The sequence below is a fragment of the Callospermophilus lateralis genome, chromosome 16 (genome assembly GCF_048772815.1).
Source record: "Callospermophilus lateralis isolate mCalLat2 chromosome 16, mCalLat2.hap1, whole genome shotgun sequence".
NCBI lineage: Eukaryota > Metazoa > Chordata > Mammalia > Rodentia > Sciuridae > Callospermophilus > Callospermophilus lateralis.
Window position 1 is genome coordinate 27,272,250 of NC_135320.1, and position 15,474 is coordinate 27,287,723.

At 36.6% G+C, this 15,474-nt stretch overlaps 1 protein-coding gene across 1 annotated transcript in view; it reads right to left on the minus strand.

Annotated features, from left to right (window-relative positions):
• Positions 1–15,474, minus strand: part of Nkain3 (sodium/potassium transporting ATPase interacting 3) — a 319,499-nt gene that overhangs the window by 24,864 nt on the left and 279,161 nt on the right. The window contains exon 5 of the mRNA XM_076835763.1: positions 2,834–2,904. Within this exon, the coding sequence (XP_076691878.1) occupies positions 2,834–2,904 (71 nt within the window). The remainder of the gene's footprint in view (positions 1–2,833; positions 2,905–15,474) is intronic.

The following is a 15,474-nucleotide window of genomic DNA, read 5'->3' on the forward strand; positions in this document are numbered from 1 at the left end:
AATTTTGGGTTTAGTTATTTTTATGTAAGTCTCTTCTCCTAGATCATTAGCTGTTGGAAGTCAATTTCAAATGCTATTTATCTTTATGTCTCTAGCACCCAGGACAATGCCTGGGTGATCAGTCCGTGGGTGTAAATTGAACTAACTCAACTTATTTCATCAGTGGGGATTGGCAGCTTGATATCATTATCTTAGAAAGAGACAAAGCACAGAAGACCAAACCCTCATGTGAGCCACCTCACCACTATCACAGCTGTATCTCCAGTATACCTATTCACCCACAATATGTCCGTGGGAAATCTGACACTGAAACATGAGAATTCAGACTCCCTGTACATTTCTGCTGTGTTACCTATGAATGATCTATCTAGTATGGCTTGTGTCTATTCATCTCAAGTTGAAAGCTACGTGTTCATATGTACGTGCCTGGGAATATGCCACGAATTTTCTGATTCCTTTAGCAAAGTGGCTTCCTTATAAAACCTGGCTTTGTATTCCATGGAGATAAAAGAGGCTTAATGAAAGTTAAAAACCAGGGTTCACTCCACCTCTAACAATTTACCACAGCAGGTTGGCTAGTTCTTCAAGCTGTTCAGGGGTGGGGTGTGAGATGGTATCATGGAATTGGGTTCAATGGAATCCAACATAAAGGCCTTATTAAAAGAAATCAAGCAGGCTGATAGATACTGACTGGATAAATGCTGCAATATCTGCATAGCGGTGAGAAACAGATATAGACCTCTTAAATTGTTTCATGCACAATGATTTCAATTCAGGTTTAGTTTGATCTCACAGATTCCTACTCCCTTCATGGTTGAAAGGCATTCCATATTCATCTGACATGATAATATGCATAATCTGTCAAAGCAGAAACTTGTTCTATTACTTTCTGTAGCCTGGAGTTTGTGTTACGTTCAGCTAAAAGGTGTGAGGTCAGCAGTGAATAGGGGTGTTGAGAAAACCCTTTGAGGAGAGAGCAGAGTTGATCAAAGCCTTGTAGGTGATCAGAAAAGGATGTTTTATGTGTTCTTGGTTCAGAGAGATGGAAGGAACTTCAGAGAACCTAACTGGGAGTCACTTGCCCTGGGCATACCACAGAACACCCTTTTAAGGTATATAGCTATATATGAGTCCAATCTTTAAAACCACTCAAGGAAGTAGATTCCATTATCAACATTAATCAATCGAAATTCTTAATAACCCTCCCTAATAGAATGATCTCTCTTACACTGCATCATTTTTCATATTGCAATTTCTCTGCAGTTTTTTTTTTCCACAGTAAGATGAAAGAAACCATTCATCATCTTCATATCGTATAAAAATATAGGAAGACTTTCCTAGCCACTATGAGGCATTGTTTCAGTCCTCGCTTCCAATGCACCCATCATCCTTATTATTGTCAAAATCCCTGCCAAGCTCCCCAAATCCACAAATATCAACTTTTGGAGTACATCATTTATGAGTGCTCAGAAGCATGAGTAATGAGGCGGTGACTACTTGCTCCTGGAATGTTATATAGGGCCAATGTTTCTCCAAGTTGGATTTACTTTAAGAAACCAAAAATTTATTTAAACATCTATCATATGACAGACATAGTGCTGGTTTGTGCAGCCTGTGAGCTATGTTTACTTTATATCACTCTTCAGGACTAAAATGCATTCACCCTGGGGAGGTGGAGGAGCCAGTACCGTCTTCTTAGGGCTTACATCCCCATAGATGCAGGCTGGGGGTTGCAGATTAGGGCAGGAATTGTGAAAAAAGGGAGCAGGGGAAATCTTTCATGCATGTTTATTATGCCAGTGGCTGTTTTACATGATTTCCTCTATCACTATGAAATTATAAAGCAGTGAGTTTCAAGAATAGGAGGAGTATCTAAGCACATCTGCACTATCAGGCCAGGTTTATCACTCAGTAACCAACCCAGTCAACCACTTACTTATGGTGGGTCATTGAGAAAGTTGCCTAATCTCTATGAGCCCCCATTTCCTTATTCATAATCAATCTCAGCTACTATAGTGCAGTATTTTTATGAAGATTAAGTGAGTTACTATAGGCCAAATGCTTAGCATAGGATAACTATTGTTACTTAACACAGTTGTTTATTTGCTACTTAGAGTTTCCAAGGAATGGAGTCACAGAATCTTCTTGCCTGTTTTCTAGTATTTAACTATCAGGTGACCAAGATTTCTTCTTCATTCTCAACTGATATTGGTTCAGTTATAGGTGACATCTTTTTTTTTTTTTTTGTAGACTTTTTTTGCATGTCCTCTAGGGATGTAGAAAACTTGTTTCTGAACTCTTTAGTCAAATACATGAGTACAAAGAACAATAATATATATGTGTACATATTATGTACATTGTCCCATATAGTCCATCCTCCCCCCATGAAGTCATATTATGGATGATAGAACAAGTCTCAGAGATGTCAGGAAAGTCACCTGGGACCATCCATGCAGATCCTGACTCAAACCCAGGTCTCGCTCCTCTGTCTGCTTTGCTGTGATACCCTAAGACATATATTTAGTCTTCCCTTATGCAGAACAAATAGTCTCATCTTTTTTTTTTAACTTGAAATCAATGTGATATGCAATCAACTATTGACAAGGAAAGCAAAGCAAAAATTTCATTTAAAAAAATATAATCCAAGTCACTACTTCAGTTCTGGAATGAATAATAATAATGATGATGTCGGGTTACATGTGAAAGGTGTGTTTTAGGTATGAGTGGAAAAGTAAACCAATGATTAGTAGTAGCTCCAAATTACTTCACTTTGGGTTAGTTTTGGCCAGGTTAGAAGGATTAATGTTTTCTATAGCATCACACCTTTACTTACAGGTTTAACAGGCTTTAACTCAACATGATCCTGGTAGTAGGAGTGTGTATCAAGTCCACCTATGAAATCAACTGAAAATATAACAGCCCAAGTTGAATAAATGGGTGAGTAAAAATAAATGTAACACTAAATGTTTAAAGTAGAATACACACAAAATAGTCACAAAATATCTGCTTACCATAAAATGGGAAAATGCATATTTAGTATAAAGGACTACTAAAAACATTGTCAATGACCAAAAAGAGAAAACAGGGGTGAGCATAGTGAATTTTAAGAAACACATAAATCACCTGGGCTCTCAAAACCTCCCAAAATCACAGCTGCTATTGGTTTCAGTAGATAATGGAGTATCATTAACTAGCATAAGATTTAAATGACTCATTTGTCACGCCCTTTCCTCTACTTATGAAGAGGTATTTTTTCTACTTGATGCCAGAATCCATTTGTCCCCTTAAAACTATTCTTTGCATCAAGAAGGCTTTTGAAAAGTCATATATTCAATCTCCATGCCTTCTGTCTTCAAGCCACTCCTAAGAAATGACATCACCCTTTTGCAAGGTGTCATGTCCTCCCTGGTAACATGGAACTTGTCTTGCCTTCACTACAATCTCTAGACATTGTTAGTCTCTATAATAGTCTTTCTAATTTCTTTCTGTTTAGATCAAAGCCTCAGTATTTTTCTTCTCAATTCTTTGTTTCTCTTGTTCTATAGTCTGTTGAAAACATTAATTATTTAAAGTCAAGCTTTGCTTGTATGGTGGTACTTTAATATTAACAGGTATATAGGCATATGAGAACACTGAACTGTCAAGGATGTGTGTGTGTGGTGGGGGGGTTGTGTGTGGGCATGCATACTAGCATACACAATATTCAAATATTGTTCCATATCCTCAATTCAAAATGGGCATTTCAGTAAACTATGGTTTAGAGAGAGAGAAATTAGCTTAGAATTTCTATTGAATTCTTGATTAACTGAAACCGCTCTTGCCAATCCCTGACCCAGTCCATCCTTTTTACTTTCTTTGGAGGAGATGAAGTAAGGCTGGGACAATCAAACCTTTGCCAGCTCATTTGCATGGATGGGAGTTTTGCAAGTCTGTAGAAAACCTGGCAATCACATGGCTAGGGACATCTCCAGGTACCCACCCTGCAGGGAAGAGGAGCCTGATGCCTATCTTTTTCCTATCAGGTCACCAAGTTCCCCAAACACCACCTTAAGGAGAGAAGCTATGAGAACAGAGCCAATCTGAGACACTGACAAAAGTTTTCCCTACTCAGATTGAACTAGGTTTTTATTAAATTAGAATATGTCATCAAAATCTGCTTTTTTATCCTGTGGATCAACGGGTGGTATTTTAGAAGGAGGCAAATGTTCATTAAAAATTGAATGAGATAATTTACAGGGCCATTTTGGAAGTTAGAGAGGGTGTCAGAAATTATATATATTTTTGAAGAAAATAGTTCAATTTAAAAATCATATTAAGACAAAATTATTTCTAAAAACAAAGAAGGTATCCCTTTACATCAAAGCAAAATGAAAAGAATACATCTTTATATTGATAATTTGGACATTAAAATGAAACATTAACAAAATCATTATTTTTGTATTGATCATTTGGACATTAAAATAATATTGTCAGAATAATTTGTGGTATAAAATCATAGTTTTTGATTCTTAATCATCTTTGTTTCTAATGCAACATATCAATGATATTTTGGGAATATAATATAAATATACAAATAAATTAAACATAATTTGCCTATGTATATTTATATGTACTTAAATATATGTTTAATATTATTGTATATAATTAATTTTTAATTTTTTATTGTATATGATTAATTTTAAAAATTTATTTACAACCTTCTTCAAGATTTTCTTGTATGATTAGTAAATTTGAAATAAACCGTGTGTGTGTGTATGTGTGTGTGTGTGTGTGTGTGTGTACTTTTTTTTTGTGGGAGGGTAACTGGGGATTAACCCTAGAGGGGCTTAACTCCTGAGCCACATCCTCAGACTTCTAATTTTGCTTTTTTTTTTTTTTATTTTGACAGGTTCTTTCTAAGTTGTTCAGGGACTTGGTATGTTGCTGAGGCTGACCTCAAACTTGTGATCCTCCTGCCTCAGCCTCCAGGGTCACTGGGATTATAGGTGTGTGCCACAGTGTATTGCTATACAATACTATTTTGCTGAAGAAATACTCTCTGTTGGTGCTGGTAAATGCCAACCACATGTGTTAAATGTAGAATATATGTAATAATTTTAGTTCAAATATTTTCCTCCATAGCAGTATCTTTTCTTTGTCAAAAATTTTACAAGACAAAAAACCAATTTCATCATTGATGATTATTTTCCATAAATACAGATGCTCTCTCAAATTATCTTCTTTTCATTCTGGTTCAGGATATGAATTTGTCTGATTAAAAATAGGAACTCCACCAAAAGATTTATTTTTTCATCAAGTTGCTTCAAAGGAAAGTTCTAAGAATGAAAACCAAATCTTATATAACAGTTGAGCTCTTATTTTTTTAATTTGTCCTCTTTTTGTGTATAAAATTCCATATTTTCCTTTTTAAATCTTTCAGTTATTAAAATTTGCTAAAATCTTTGAAAGCTGACTTTTTTGGGTGCTTTGTTGAATAGTCTAATTTTTTCAATTGAACTTGAATGTAATGAGATATATATATATATATATATATATATATATATATATATATATATATACCTACCTACATATATAAGTATAGAAAATTCATTCATAAAAATACTATCAAGCATTGTAGGAAACAGAATAATTACAAATTATTTCTTCAAAGCCCGAGTAATAAAGATAAGGCAAGAGAGAAAATGTATTCTTCCATGTTAAAGTCCTTTTTGTTTTCAATATCAGTCTCACCATAAAAATATTCTAGTTTATTTATTCCTCATATGTATATGCACATACATATATTAATTTTGAAAATTAGATTTTGTATATTCATTGGTAAAATTTTAAATTTTCTGTGCATCTGAATCTCGAAATCACTTTTCATGTCTGAGTCTTAGTTACATGCATGTTTGATTTTAATTACACATATTTAAAAAATTGATGTGTTCTTTGCTTTTATCTTTGAAAAGATAGTTTTAAATTATAAAATACTTTGAATACTTATAAAATCACATAACTCAAAAGGACAGACACTTATGATTTCATCATGAGGATTAAGTGGATGTAAGCATTTTACCATAGTTACTTCAAGAAACACAAGCCACATACATAGGTAAAACTCTTTCCTCCATCCTCTCGACTTGATTTTACATATCAGCCATCTTGTTTTGAATTTTAGCTTTAACATTTAGCTTTTGGGAACCTGGGCATATTATTCAACTTGTTACTAGCCCATATGGGCAAATTGCTTGCTCTAGTTATCTATTATAATAAATCACACCAGGCCATAATAATGGCTTAGAACATCTATATCATCTATTTTGCTGATGAATTGGCCATTTGAGCAGGACTCAGCAGGAAAGGTTTCTTTCTGCTCCCTTTGCAGGGCTGGAGGAGCAACTTCTGAGGTGGCCCTGGTCACATAGCTGGCAAGTTAGTACAGGTTCCCGGAGGCTGCTCAAAATGGGGTTGAGGGCGGAAGACCTCCTTGCTCTCTACTCCAGTCTCTGCATGTGGCCTGGACTTCCTTGTTGTGTGATAATTGGATTCCAAGGGCTAGTGACCCAAGATAGAGAGCCAAGCAGAAGTTATGTCCCCTCTTATGATCTAGCCCCGAAACACAGTTACTTCCACAAACTCTTACTGGTCAGGATAGTTACCAAGCCTGATTAGGGCACAAGAAAAGGGCAGAGAGACTCCACTTCTTGATGGGGAAGGTAAATACAAAATCTTGTTGTGACCATTTTTGAAAAATAAATTCTTCCACAATGGTTAGTATGACTTCTAATAGGTTTACTACAAAGATTAACAAAATGTATATAGCATAGAAGATAATGCCTATTGGGCTGAGGCTGTAGTTCAGGGACAGAGCACTTGCCTAGCACATGCTTCTTAGAGGCATAGGGTTCAATCCTTAGCACCACATAAAAACAAACAAATAAAGGCATTCTGTCCATCTACAACTATAAAAAATAGAGTTAAATCTAAAAAAGACAATGCCTTTTGACTCTTGGTAAGAGCTGAGAAATATATTACTTCTTTTTTTTTTTTTTCACTAGAGTTAAATTTTCTGATCTTTGATGTATTTATTTCCCCAATTACATCTCCAGTACCAGGGAAGTAGTAAGCAAGGGACTTTGACTCCTCTATGAATCACGTAGGGGAGGAGGATTAACAATTATGAGGTTTACAAGCGTTTGGCCATGATTTCTATTATTTTTAGGATAAGAGTCTCTTTTATAACTCTATGAAACTTATGCAATACCTTTGAAAAAATGCATACTTCTCTATCGATTAAATAATTTCCTTGTTATTTCATAGGGTTCAGAGCTCTTTGCATTCAATGGCCTCAGATTAAACACCTCAGATTTGGAGTTTAGCCTTTAGCTTCTGTACATCTAATGCTGAAATATGCCATTTTGGTGGTGGGGGGCACTCAAGCTGTTGTTTATCTTCCAGGATTAACTATAGTCACCAAATAATTAACCAGAAAGCAGGCCTTTTACTTCACATTCAGCCATGTTGAATGCTGAGTTGTCACTGAATTGAGGAATCACAGAGCCCTGTAACCCTGCACTGGGCTCAGAGGAAAGACTCAGGGAGATGAGGACCAATCGATACATTTCCCCTCCTCTTTTTTTTTTTTTTGCTTCTAGCAGGAGATATATAACCCAGGACCTTGTGCATGCTAGGCAATGGTTCTACTACTGAGTGCCACACTCAGTCTTGATGTATTTATTCTGGACTTGCATTCTGGTCTATCACTGTTCCTGTTATGTAGTTTTTAGGCCTTTCGAATAGGTGCTTATTTGTCAAGTCCAGCAATAAATTCTTCAGGAAGCATTGCCTAGGTCCAGAAGGACTCCACAATTGGGCCATTACCTGGTGATTTGTTTTTTTGTGATATGAACTATATGAAAAAAGCTGGGATGGAGTCTCAACATCAACCTAATTCAGGCAGAGAAGATTTTGCAGCACCCCCTACCTGTTCCCTGTAATGAGAGCTTTTAGGAGAGAACAGTTATTTCAGAGGTAGCTGGCAACTAAATTCTGCTAGTGTAACTGCTCTGCAGTGTCATTAATCTGCTGCCATCTCCCTTCCAAAGCTTTCAGAAGGCCCAGCCTGCTGTGCCAACCCACAGGCCACTGTCGGGCTGATCAGAGCACACTGAGTGGCCACAGGGGCACCATGATGTGTCTGCTGGGCAAGGGGACTTGACAGTGTCCTAAAACATTGCTGCCATCCAGAGAGGGTGGCTGGGGCTATTCTACCACCTGACTGAAATAACTTTGTGAACCTTAAAAGCCATCCAAGAAGCCAGATGACACCCAAGTGCCAGGTTTTATGGCCATTCCTTGTTTCTCTCTTTATGTCTCTTTATGATTCTGGAAGTTCCAAATCTCTTCCACTTTTCAGCAAGCATGTGAAAATGAAAATAAATGAATAAATAAATAAAGCACAGGGGGCCAGTGAGATGTGCCAGGACACCATAGCTCCAGCTGGAAGGGTAGAACAGGCAGTCGCAGGGGCTGCATTATCCTGATGGGAGTTCTCTAACCTTTTAACCTTTGTTTGGTAATAATCATGCAAAATGAACTCTTCTCACTTCTCTCTTACTTCCCTCAGTCTCAGGTACTGGTGTGCAGAACTAATATGGTTCACTTTTCCTTGATGACAGTTTGGTATGATAAATGCTGGTAGCAACTACCTAGAGTCTGGAGGTTCAAGAAGCAGCCCTAGCTCTGATAGGGAGCCCCAGCTCTGTCTTACTCTGGGGAGGGAAAGAGGAGGCAATAAAAGACAAGTGGCCTTCAAACTGGGGAGGGTGGGCCCCTGGTGAGTGCGAGACATCCTAAATAGTGTGTGGGCATGCATTGTGGTCTGCTGCTATCACAGGATACCCGAGACTGGATAATTTATGAAGAAAAGGAATTTATTTGCTTCATAGATCTGGAGACTGGAAAGCCCAAGGGTGTGGCAGCAGCTTCTTGTGAGGTTTTTGTGCGGCTTCATTGCATGATGGAAAGCAGAAAGGCAACTGAGTGTATGCTGAAGAGAGAGTGATAGGCGCAGCCCTGCTTTAGAACAGTCTTCTCTTCAGAAAGATTTGAATCCTTCCAAATGAACTAATCACCTCTAATGGCTCCACCTCCCAACACCACTACACGGCAATCAAAAGTCAACACAACTTCTGGAAAGACAAACAAACCATATTCAAAAGATAAAAGTGGTCAATTTCAAGAGCCTTAATTCCAATATGTTTGTGTCTTGAAAAAGCACCTGTGAGTATTCTGGTTCTTGGTTCTCATTTCCTTCTACAATCCTTTTTACACCCATTTTGCAAGGACAGGTGTTCATCTTAGCCTTTTGAAGTCTTAGCTTGGTGTATAACACTGGAAGTAAAAGCCTACCAAACAAAATGGCAGTTTTAATTTTCTATGATGCTGTTGGTAACAATAATAGCTACAAAAGGCAAGGTAGCTGGTTTTCAATTTTTCACTTCCAAAAACATTGAAGCATCTAACTGACTCATCAACTAGTAGTACTCTAGCTATATCTAATTTTTGGTAATACATTCCTATTTGGAGGGATCCTTACATAGCCCTTCATATTTACATGTTTTGCATTCATGGGTTCAACCGACTACAGATAGAAATATATAGTTTTAAAAAATTGCGCCTGTACTGAACGTATACAGACATTTTTCTTTTGTAATTATTTATGAAACAATGTAATAAAATAATTATTTATACTTTATTACTTATTATTGGTACTCTAGGGATGACTTAAAGCATGTTGGAGGATGTGCATACGTTTTATGAAATACTAGGCATTTTATGTAAAGAACTTAAGCATTTGTGATTTCTGGTATGTGTGGGGTCCTGGAACCCGTCCCCTGTGGCTATGGAAAGGCAATTCTAGTTTTTGGCATATGCCTCAGTCAGTCTAGAATGTGACTCCTTTGCACACATCCTGTCTCTTTCCATGTTACTTTTTCTCTTTGTACTTTTCACTATTTGTCTTGTGATTTACACAATTTCATTATTGTCAGACTCTCTTATTATAATTTAAGCTTTGTGAGGTAGGAAGATTTGTCCGATCTTATCTATTTTATTCACAGCTGTATTTCTGGCATCTAAAACAGTGTCTTGTACAAGGTAGATTCCTCCCAAATTTTGAGAAATCAAGGAATAGAAAAAAATTCCTTGACATTGGTGTAATAAACTTCTTTCCATTCTCAATTTTTTTCCTGTGAACAAGTTTTCCATAAATAAACACTACCATCAAACATGAAAAGTACTTGAGACAGCTATTTTGCTCTAAAAATAACTAATATTTATCTATGACTATATGAACTGATTGAGACAAAATTGTTTCATCTGTTTCATTGGGAGATGTCTTTTTAATAAATATTTCATTTTATACTTTGGATTTATTCTTAAAAATTTCTGTTACATTTATAATTAACCATGTTGATAGCCAATGATTGCAATTATAACTCTATCCAAAGAAATACTCTGGTACTTAAAAACTTCCTGATCACTGTGAAAAATTAAATCTTTATTCATGAAATAAATCTAAAAAGATTTTCAACTAAATAAAACAAAATGTAATTGAGAGAAATAAAAGATGTCTAAAAGAAACAGAAAAATATAAAACATTCATGGATTGTTGTGTAACTCAATACTGTACAGATAACAATCGATCTGTGGAACAGTTCATCTATTGATTCAAAACAATTCCATTGAAAATGTCAGCAGTTTAATAGCAAGGCTAACATTTAAATGTATGTGAAAAGGCTGATTCAAGATTAATAATCTTGAAGAACAACAAAATTGAAGAACCAATGCTACCAGATATCTTTACTATATTCTAAATGATTATTGTGGTAACCAAAAGCATATACGTTTTGCACAAGAGCAGGCAACAGGGAAATGAAACATAATGGAGTTTCAAAAATAGATCGACATGATTCATGGCAAAGGTGTCATCAGAGGGGGAAAAGAGGGAAAAGGCTCTCTCTCTCTCTCTTTTTACCCAGAGTGCTTAACCACTGAGCTATATCCCCAACACTTTTTATTTTTTGAGACAGGGTCTCACTAAGTTGCTGAAGCTGGCCTTAAACTTGCAGTCCTCCTGCTTCAGCCTCCAAAAGGCTCATTTTAAAATAAATACATTTGGAACAACATTGCAATATGAAAGAAAAGAATAATGCTGATTTCTTCTTCACATGACATGTAAAAATCAATAGATCAAAATGTGAGATGCTAAATGAATAAATGGACAACTGACAGATGGGTCCTTTTCACAGCTCAGTGAACACCAGCAGGAAAGACAGGATGGCCTCCCTGCTCCTCCCAACACATAGCACCAAATCAACCCTGACTTCAAAATCAGTGCTAGGGGGGACCTCACCACTAATGGCCCAGTCCTGCACAAGGAGGAAATGCTAGTCTTTTAGAACATAACAGAAGTTACATTTTTGGTGTTTAAAAACCATACCCACATTTGTCATATTCTCTTACATTGTATTGAGCCAGACTTTAATAATGCAGTCTTTCTGTCTCATTGGGTAGCCACACGGAATTTTGCAGCTATTAAAATTAAACAGTTTTCAAAAATTTGGTTGCTGTTTTCACAATTTGTTAGTTTTTAAACTGGATTCTAAAATTCTTCTATTCTAATAATAAGCTTCATTTATAAAGTGTTCTGTGCTGAAAGAGACAGATGCTTTGGAGTGAGGTTTCTGGGTGTGCCTCTCCCCATCCACTTATATTTCAGTGGGCTATATCTATTATTTTTCTCTACATTGTGTCACTAATTTGTATCGTCACTCAATATTTAAATATGAATTCTGGTTTTAATCCACTGTATGTCCAATGTCTCTTTTCTTTACCTACTCATGAAGAATTTTGTTATCTTTTTGACTACTGCCTGTTGAAAAACTCGTGGAATCCAATCTTGGTTCCATTTGTTACAAGCTGTGTGAGCTGGGGAAATTTTCAGTTTACTCATCTGTAAAATGAAACAATGACTCTGTCACAGGCTGTCATTATTCCAAATGAGATAATGGCTACAGAGTACACAGACCACATGCAGTAAACCAGGAGCAGCTAATATTATCTTCTCTTGAGCATACATTTTCACCCAACAACTGATTTCTAAATGATTTCCCAAAGGTCAAAAGCTTTGCTCAGGTTTGGATTACATAATGATTTGCAAAAATTCTTATATTCTCTTCTCCCTGTCTTTCCCCAAGAAAAAAATCTATCCATATGGAAATTGCACTGAACTTGGGACCAGTTTTTCTCCTATTTGGAAATAGTAGCTAATTTGGAGGAGGGGGAATTGATTAGTTGGCCACATTTGGAAGCCTAGAACTTTCACCTTCTATAGACATTTTTTTCTATTCTGGGAAGATAAATTTTAATGAAGACACAAAAGAAAAGAAAACTCAGAAATCTTGGTATGTCACAGGGGAGGGGTGTGTTCCTTCTCTCCAGGATGGCTGTTGTGTAGTAATGGGGGTAGGGAGTTAGGTGGTGGGGAGGCTAGGAGTCAGGAGCACTTGACCTACAGATGCCTGCTTGACAATCTCCTTCACCATTTCTTTAGCTTTCAACTGGCACTGATTTTATTTTCTACTCTTTTTTTTTTCTTTTCTTCTTCTTCTTTGGCTCTGAGGATCTAGTCCATTGCATTCAAGACAAGTGCTGTACCACTGAGCTATATCCCAGTCCTCTCTACTTCTTGCCAATAACACAAACCCTCAGGGGAGCTCTCCTTGTCTTTTTTTTTAGTATTTTCAGTTACTTCACAGGGTTTCTTTGTCCATAACACATTCTCCTTTGTGTAAAATGCACAAGTGACTTTTTCCTAATGTTTCCAGTGGTATTCCTTGAGACACAGTGCTATGCTTATCCTGGCTACTCTCACAGTATCCCCTGGACCTTGCTGGCTTCTGAATGTTGTTTTTGATCCTTGCGTAGGGCCCTGGATGCACTGCCCCTGTAGGAGTGCTTTGATGATAGTAAGTTTCTACCACTACTGTGGCTTCACGTGTGGACTTGGTTGCAAGAGTTTACCTGTCTTTACAAAAAAGCCTATGATATACCTGTTCCCATCCCCTTCCTGTCCTGCAGCCCAACATACCTATACTTTTTAGTGTTGATTTTGTCATCTTTGGAAAGCAGCAGGCTTTCTTTCTTTTATTATTTTAGCTTTCATCTTTAATAGTCTATTTTTTAAAAGTTTCTTAGCTCCGTGAATGCTACACAAACAGTACTGTATTTCACTCCAGTGAATACGCCCTTAACCCTCCAGCTCCTCTTCCTCAGTAGCTGGGTAAGTGGCTGGAACGGCTGCTTACAGCTATCAACTACAGTTTAGCTTTACTGAAGGCCCTTTCAGAGTTTTTGTAATTTTTCAATTACTGTCTGTTCAGATTCACTGGTGACTGGAGGTCTTTGTGACAGTATTGCTGGGCTCATTTAGAGGATCATTTTATTCTGGATGAAACAAGCTTTTTTTTAAAATCCTGAACATACTTCTGTTTTCTGTTTTTGGTGCATGAAACAGTTATTCAGAGATTTCTGTGTCTTACACTACATTTTTATTTGGTTGTACTTCTGGGTTTTGCTCCTCTGGTGAGCCCACATCTCTGAAATCAGAAGTTGCCTATAATCAGTGCTTTCCATTTTCCAATAGTATGTAATATTCAAATGATGAGATAATTAATATCTAGAATCTCTTTGGGAGTTAATGAAGCACACAGGATTGCAGAAAGGCAAAATCATGTTCAAAAAGGCATGTGGCTAGAAACAGTTCTGAGAATTTTCTTAAATAGCTCTAGACAAATTTTTTCCCCATGTGATATATTTTTCATAGTTACCCAGTTTTTTCACCCAATACATTTTTATCATTTTAGTGTTTTACTTAGCTCTATAAATCAAGTGACAGATAGTTGTTGGCTTTGAAGTCTCTTCATAATTCCCTTTTACTGTCTGCTTCTACAATTATGGACATTTCCCTACTGAAATATTTTCTTTTTTTATAGCCCCTATTATTACTTTTGATTCTCCCTTTCCTAAGAAAGAAATTCTATTTTCTCACTGAGATCTCCTTTATAAGTCCTTTTCTTTCTATGAATCATTGTTCAAAGAAAATTGAATCTGATTCTCAAGATTAAATCCATTCACTGGCTCCCCATCATCCAGCAGAGCCCCTCAAACAGTACGACCTGCGTAGGTACAGATGTGACAAGATATCCATTCTCTCATTCCCTGGTGCGTGCTTGTATGTTTGTGCATCCTTGTACACCTTCACCTTACATCTCCATGTTGAGTGAAGCTTAAGATACTGGCCCCCTGGGCCAGTTCTTTCTTGTCAGGAGAAGAGTAATTTATGTACCACTAGGTGCCTATAAATGTTGGTGGTCTGTGTGGGCCAATCATGGAAGAGAATTGAAATCACTGGTGCCAAATAATCCAAGGTCCCTCAAAGGCTGACTCACCATTCACTTAGTAAACTGAACCTACTCAACTACTCAGAACTTCCTGAGTGATCCAGAGATTCCCCAGTCTTTCCTCAATATTCTGTGATTTTCCCAAGCTCTTATGTCTTAAGACATATGTTTCTGGTATGTGAAATATGTTTTCTTTGTTCCTTTTCTAGTGAAGTGATAGTTTTTATATATGACCATGTTCCTGTGCTTTGAGTTCCATGCTTGATTCTCTAGGACACCGTTAGTCTTCACCCTATTTTTTCTATGTATTTGATTCACTCTACACATAGGCCACGATCTGTACTTTGCTCTTCAGTAATTATGTATGTATCTGTATCACTTCTTAGAATGTAAGACCTCCTGGGAAAGTGACCAAGTCTTATTCATCTTGATATCCTTGTGGTTTAACACACGGAAGTCTCTGAATAACTGTTTCATGAATGAATAAATCAATAAATGAATGAAAGATTAGCTATTTAAGCTTTTCTGGACATCCAAAACTAAATAAGAGTATGTTAGATCTGGATTATAAATATATTCACATCTGGACAAGTCTGTGACTTCAAAACAAGAAAAGCTATGAGAAATGCAGCTAAAATCCATTAAATGTCTAATAGAGTTGGCAACTGACCTGGAATATGGAAAGAAAACACAATTCCATCAGGGAATATAGATGAAAGAAGCAAGTGGAATCTCAATACAGGGTCTGTCAAGCTAAATGTGAAGACATCAAAAAGTTCTAAAGAGCTAATAAATATCAAACCAACCAAAGGGAGACTTTTAATAGGAGTGAATCTTTTTTGTCTTGTTTTGTTTTAATTAGTTATACATGACAGTAGAATGCATTTATGCATTTTCATATATCATACATAGATGGGAAATAATTTCTCATTTTTCTGAGTGTACATGTTGAAGAATCTTATTGATCATGTAGTCACATATATACATACAGTAATAATGTCTGTTTCATTTTACTATCTTTCCTATC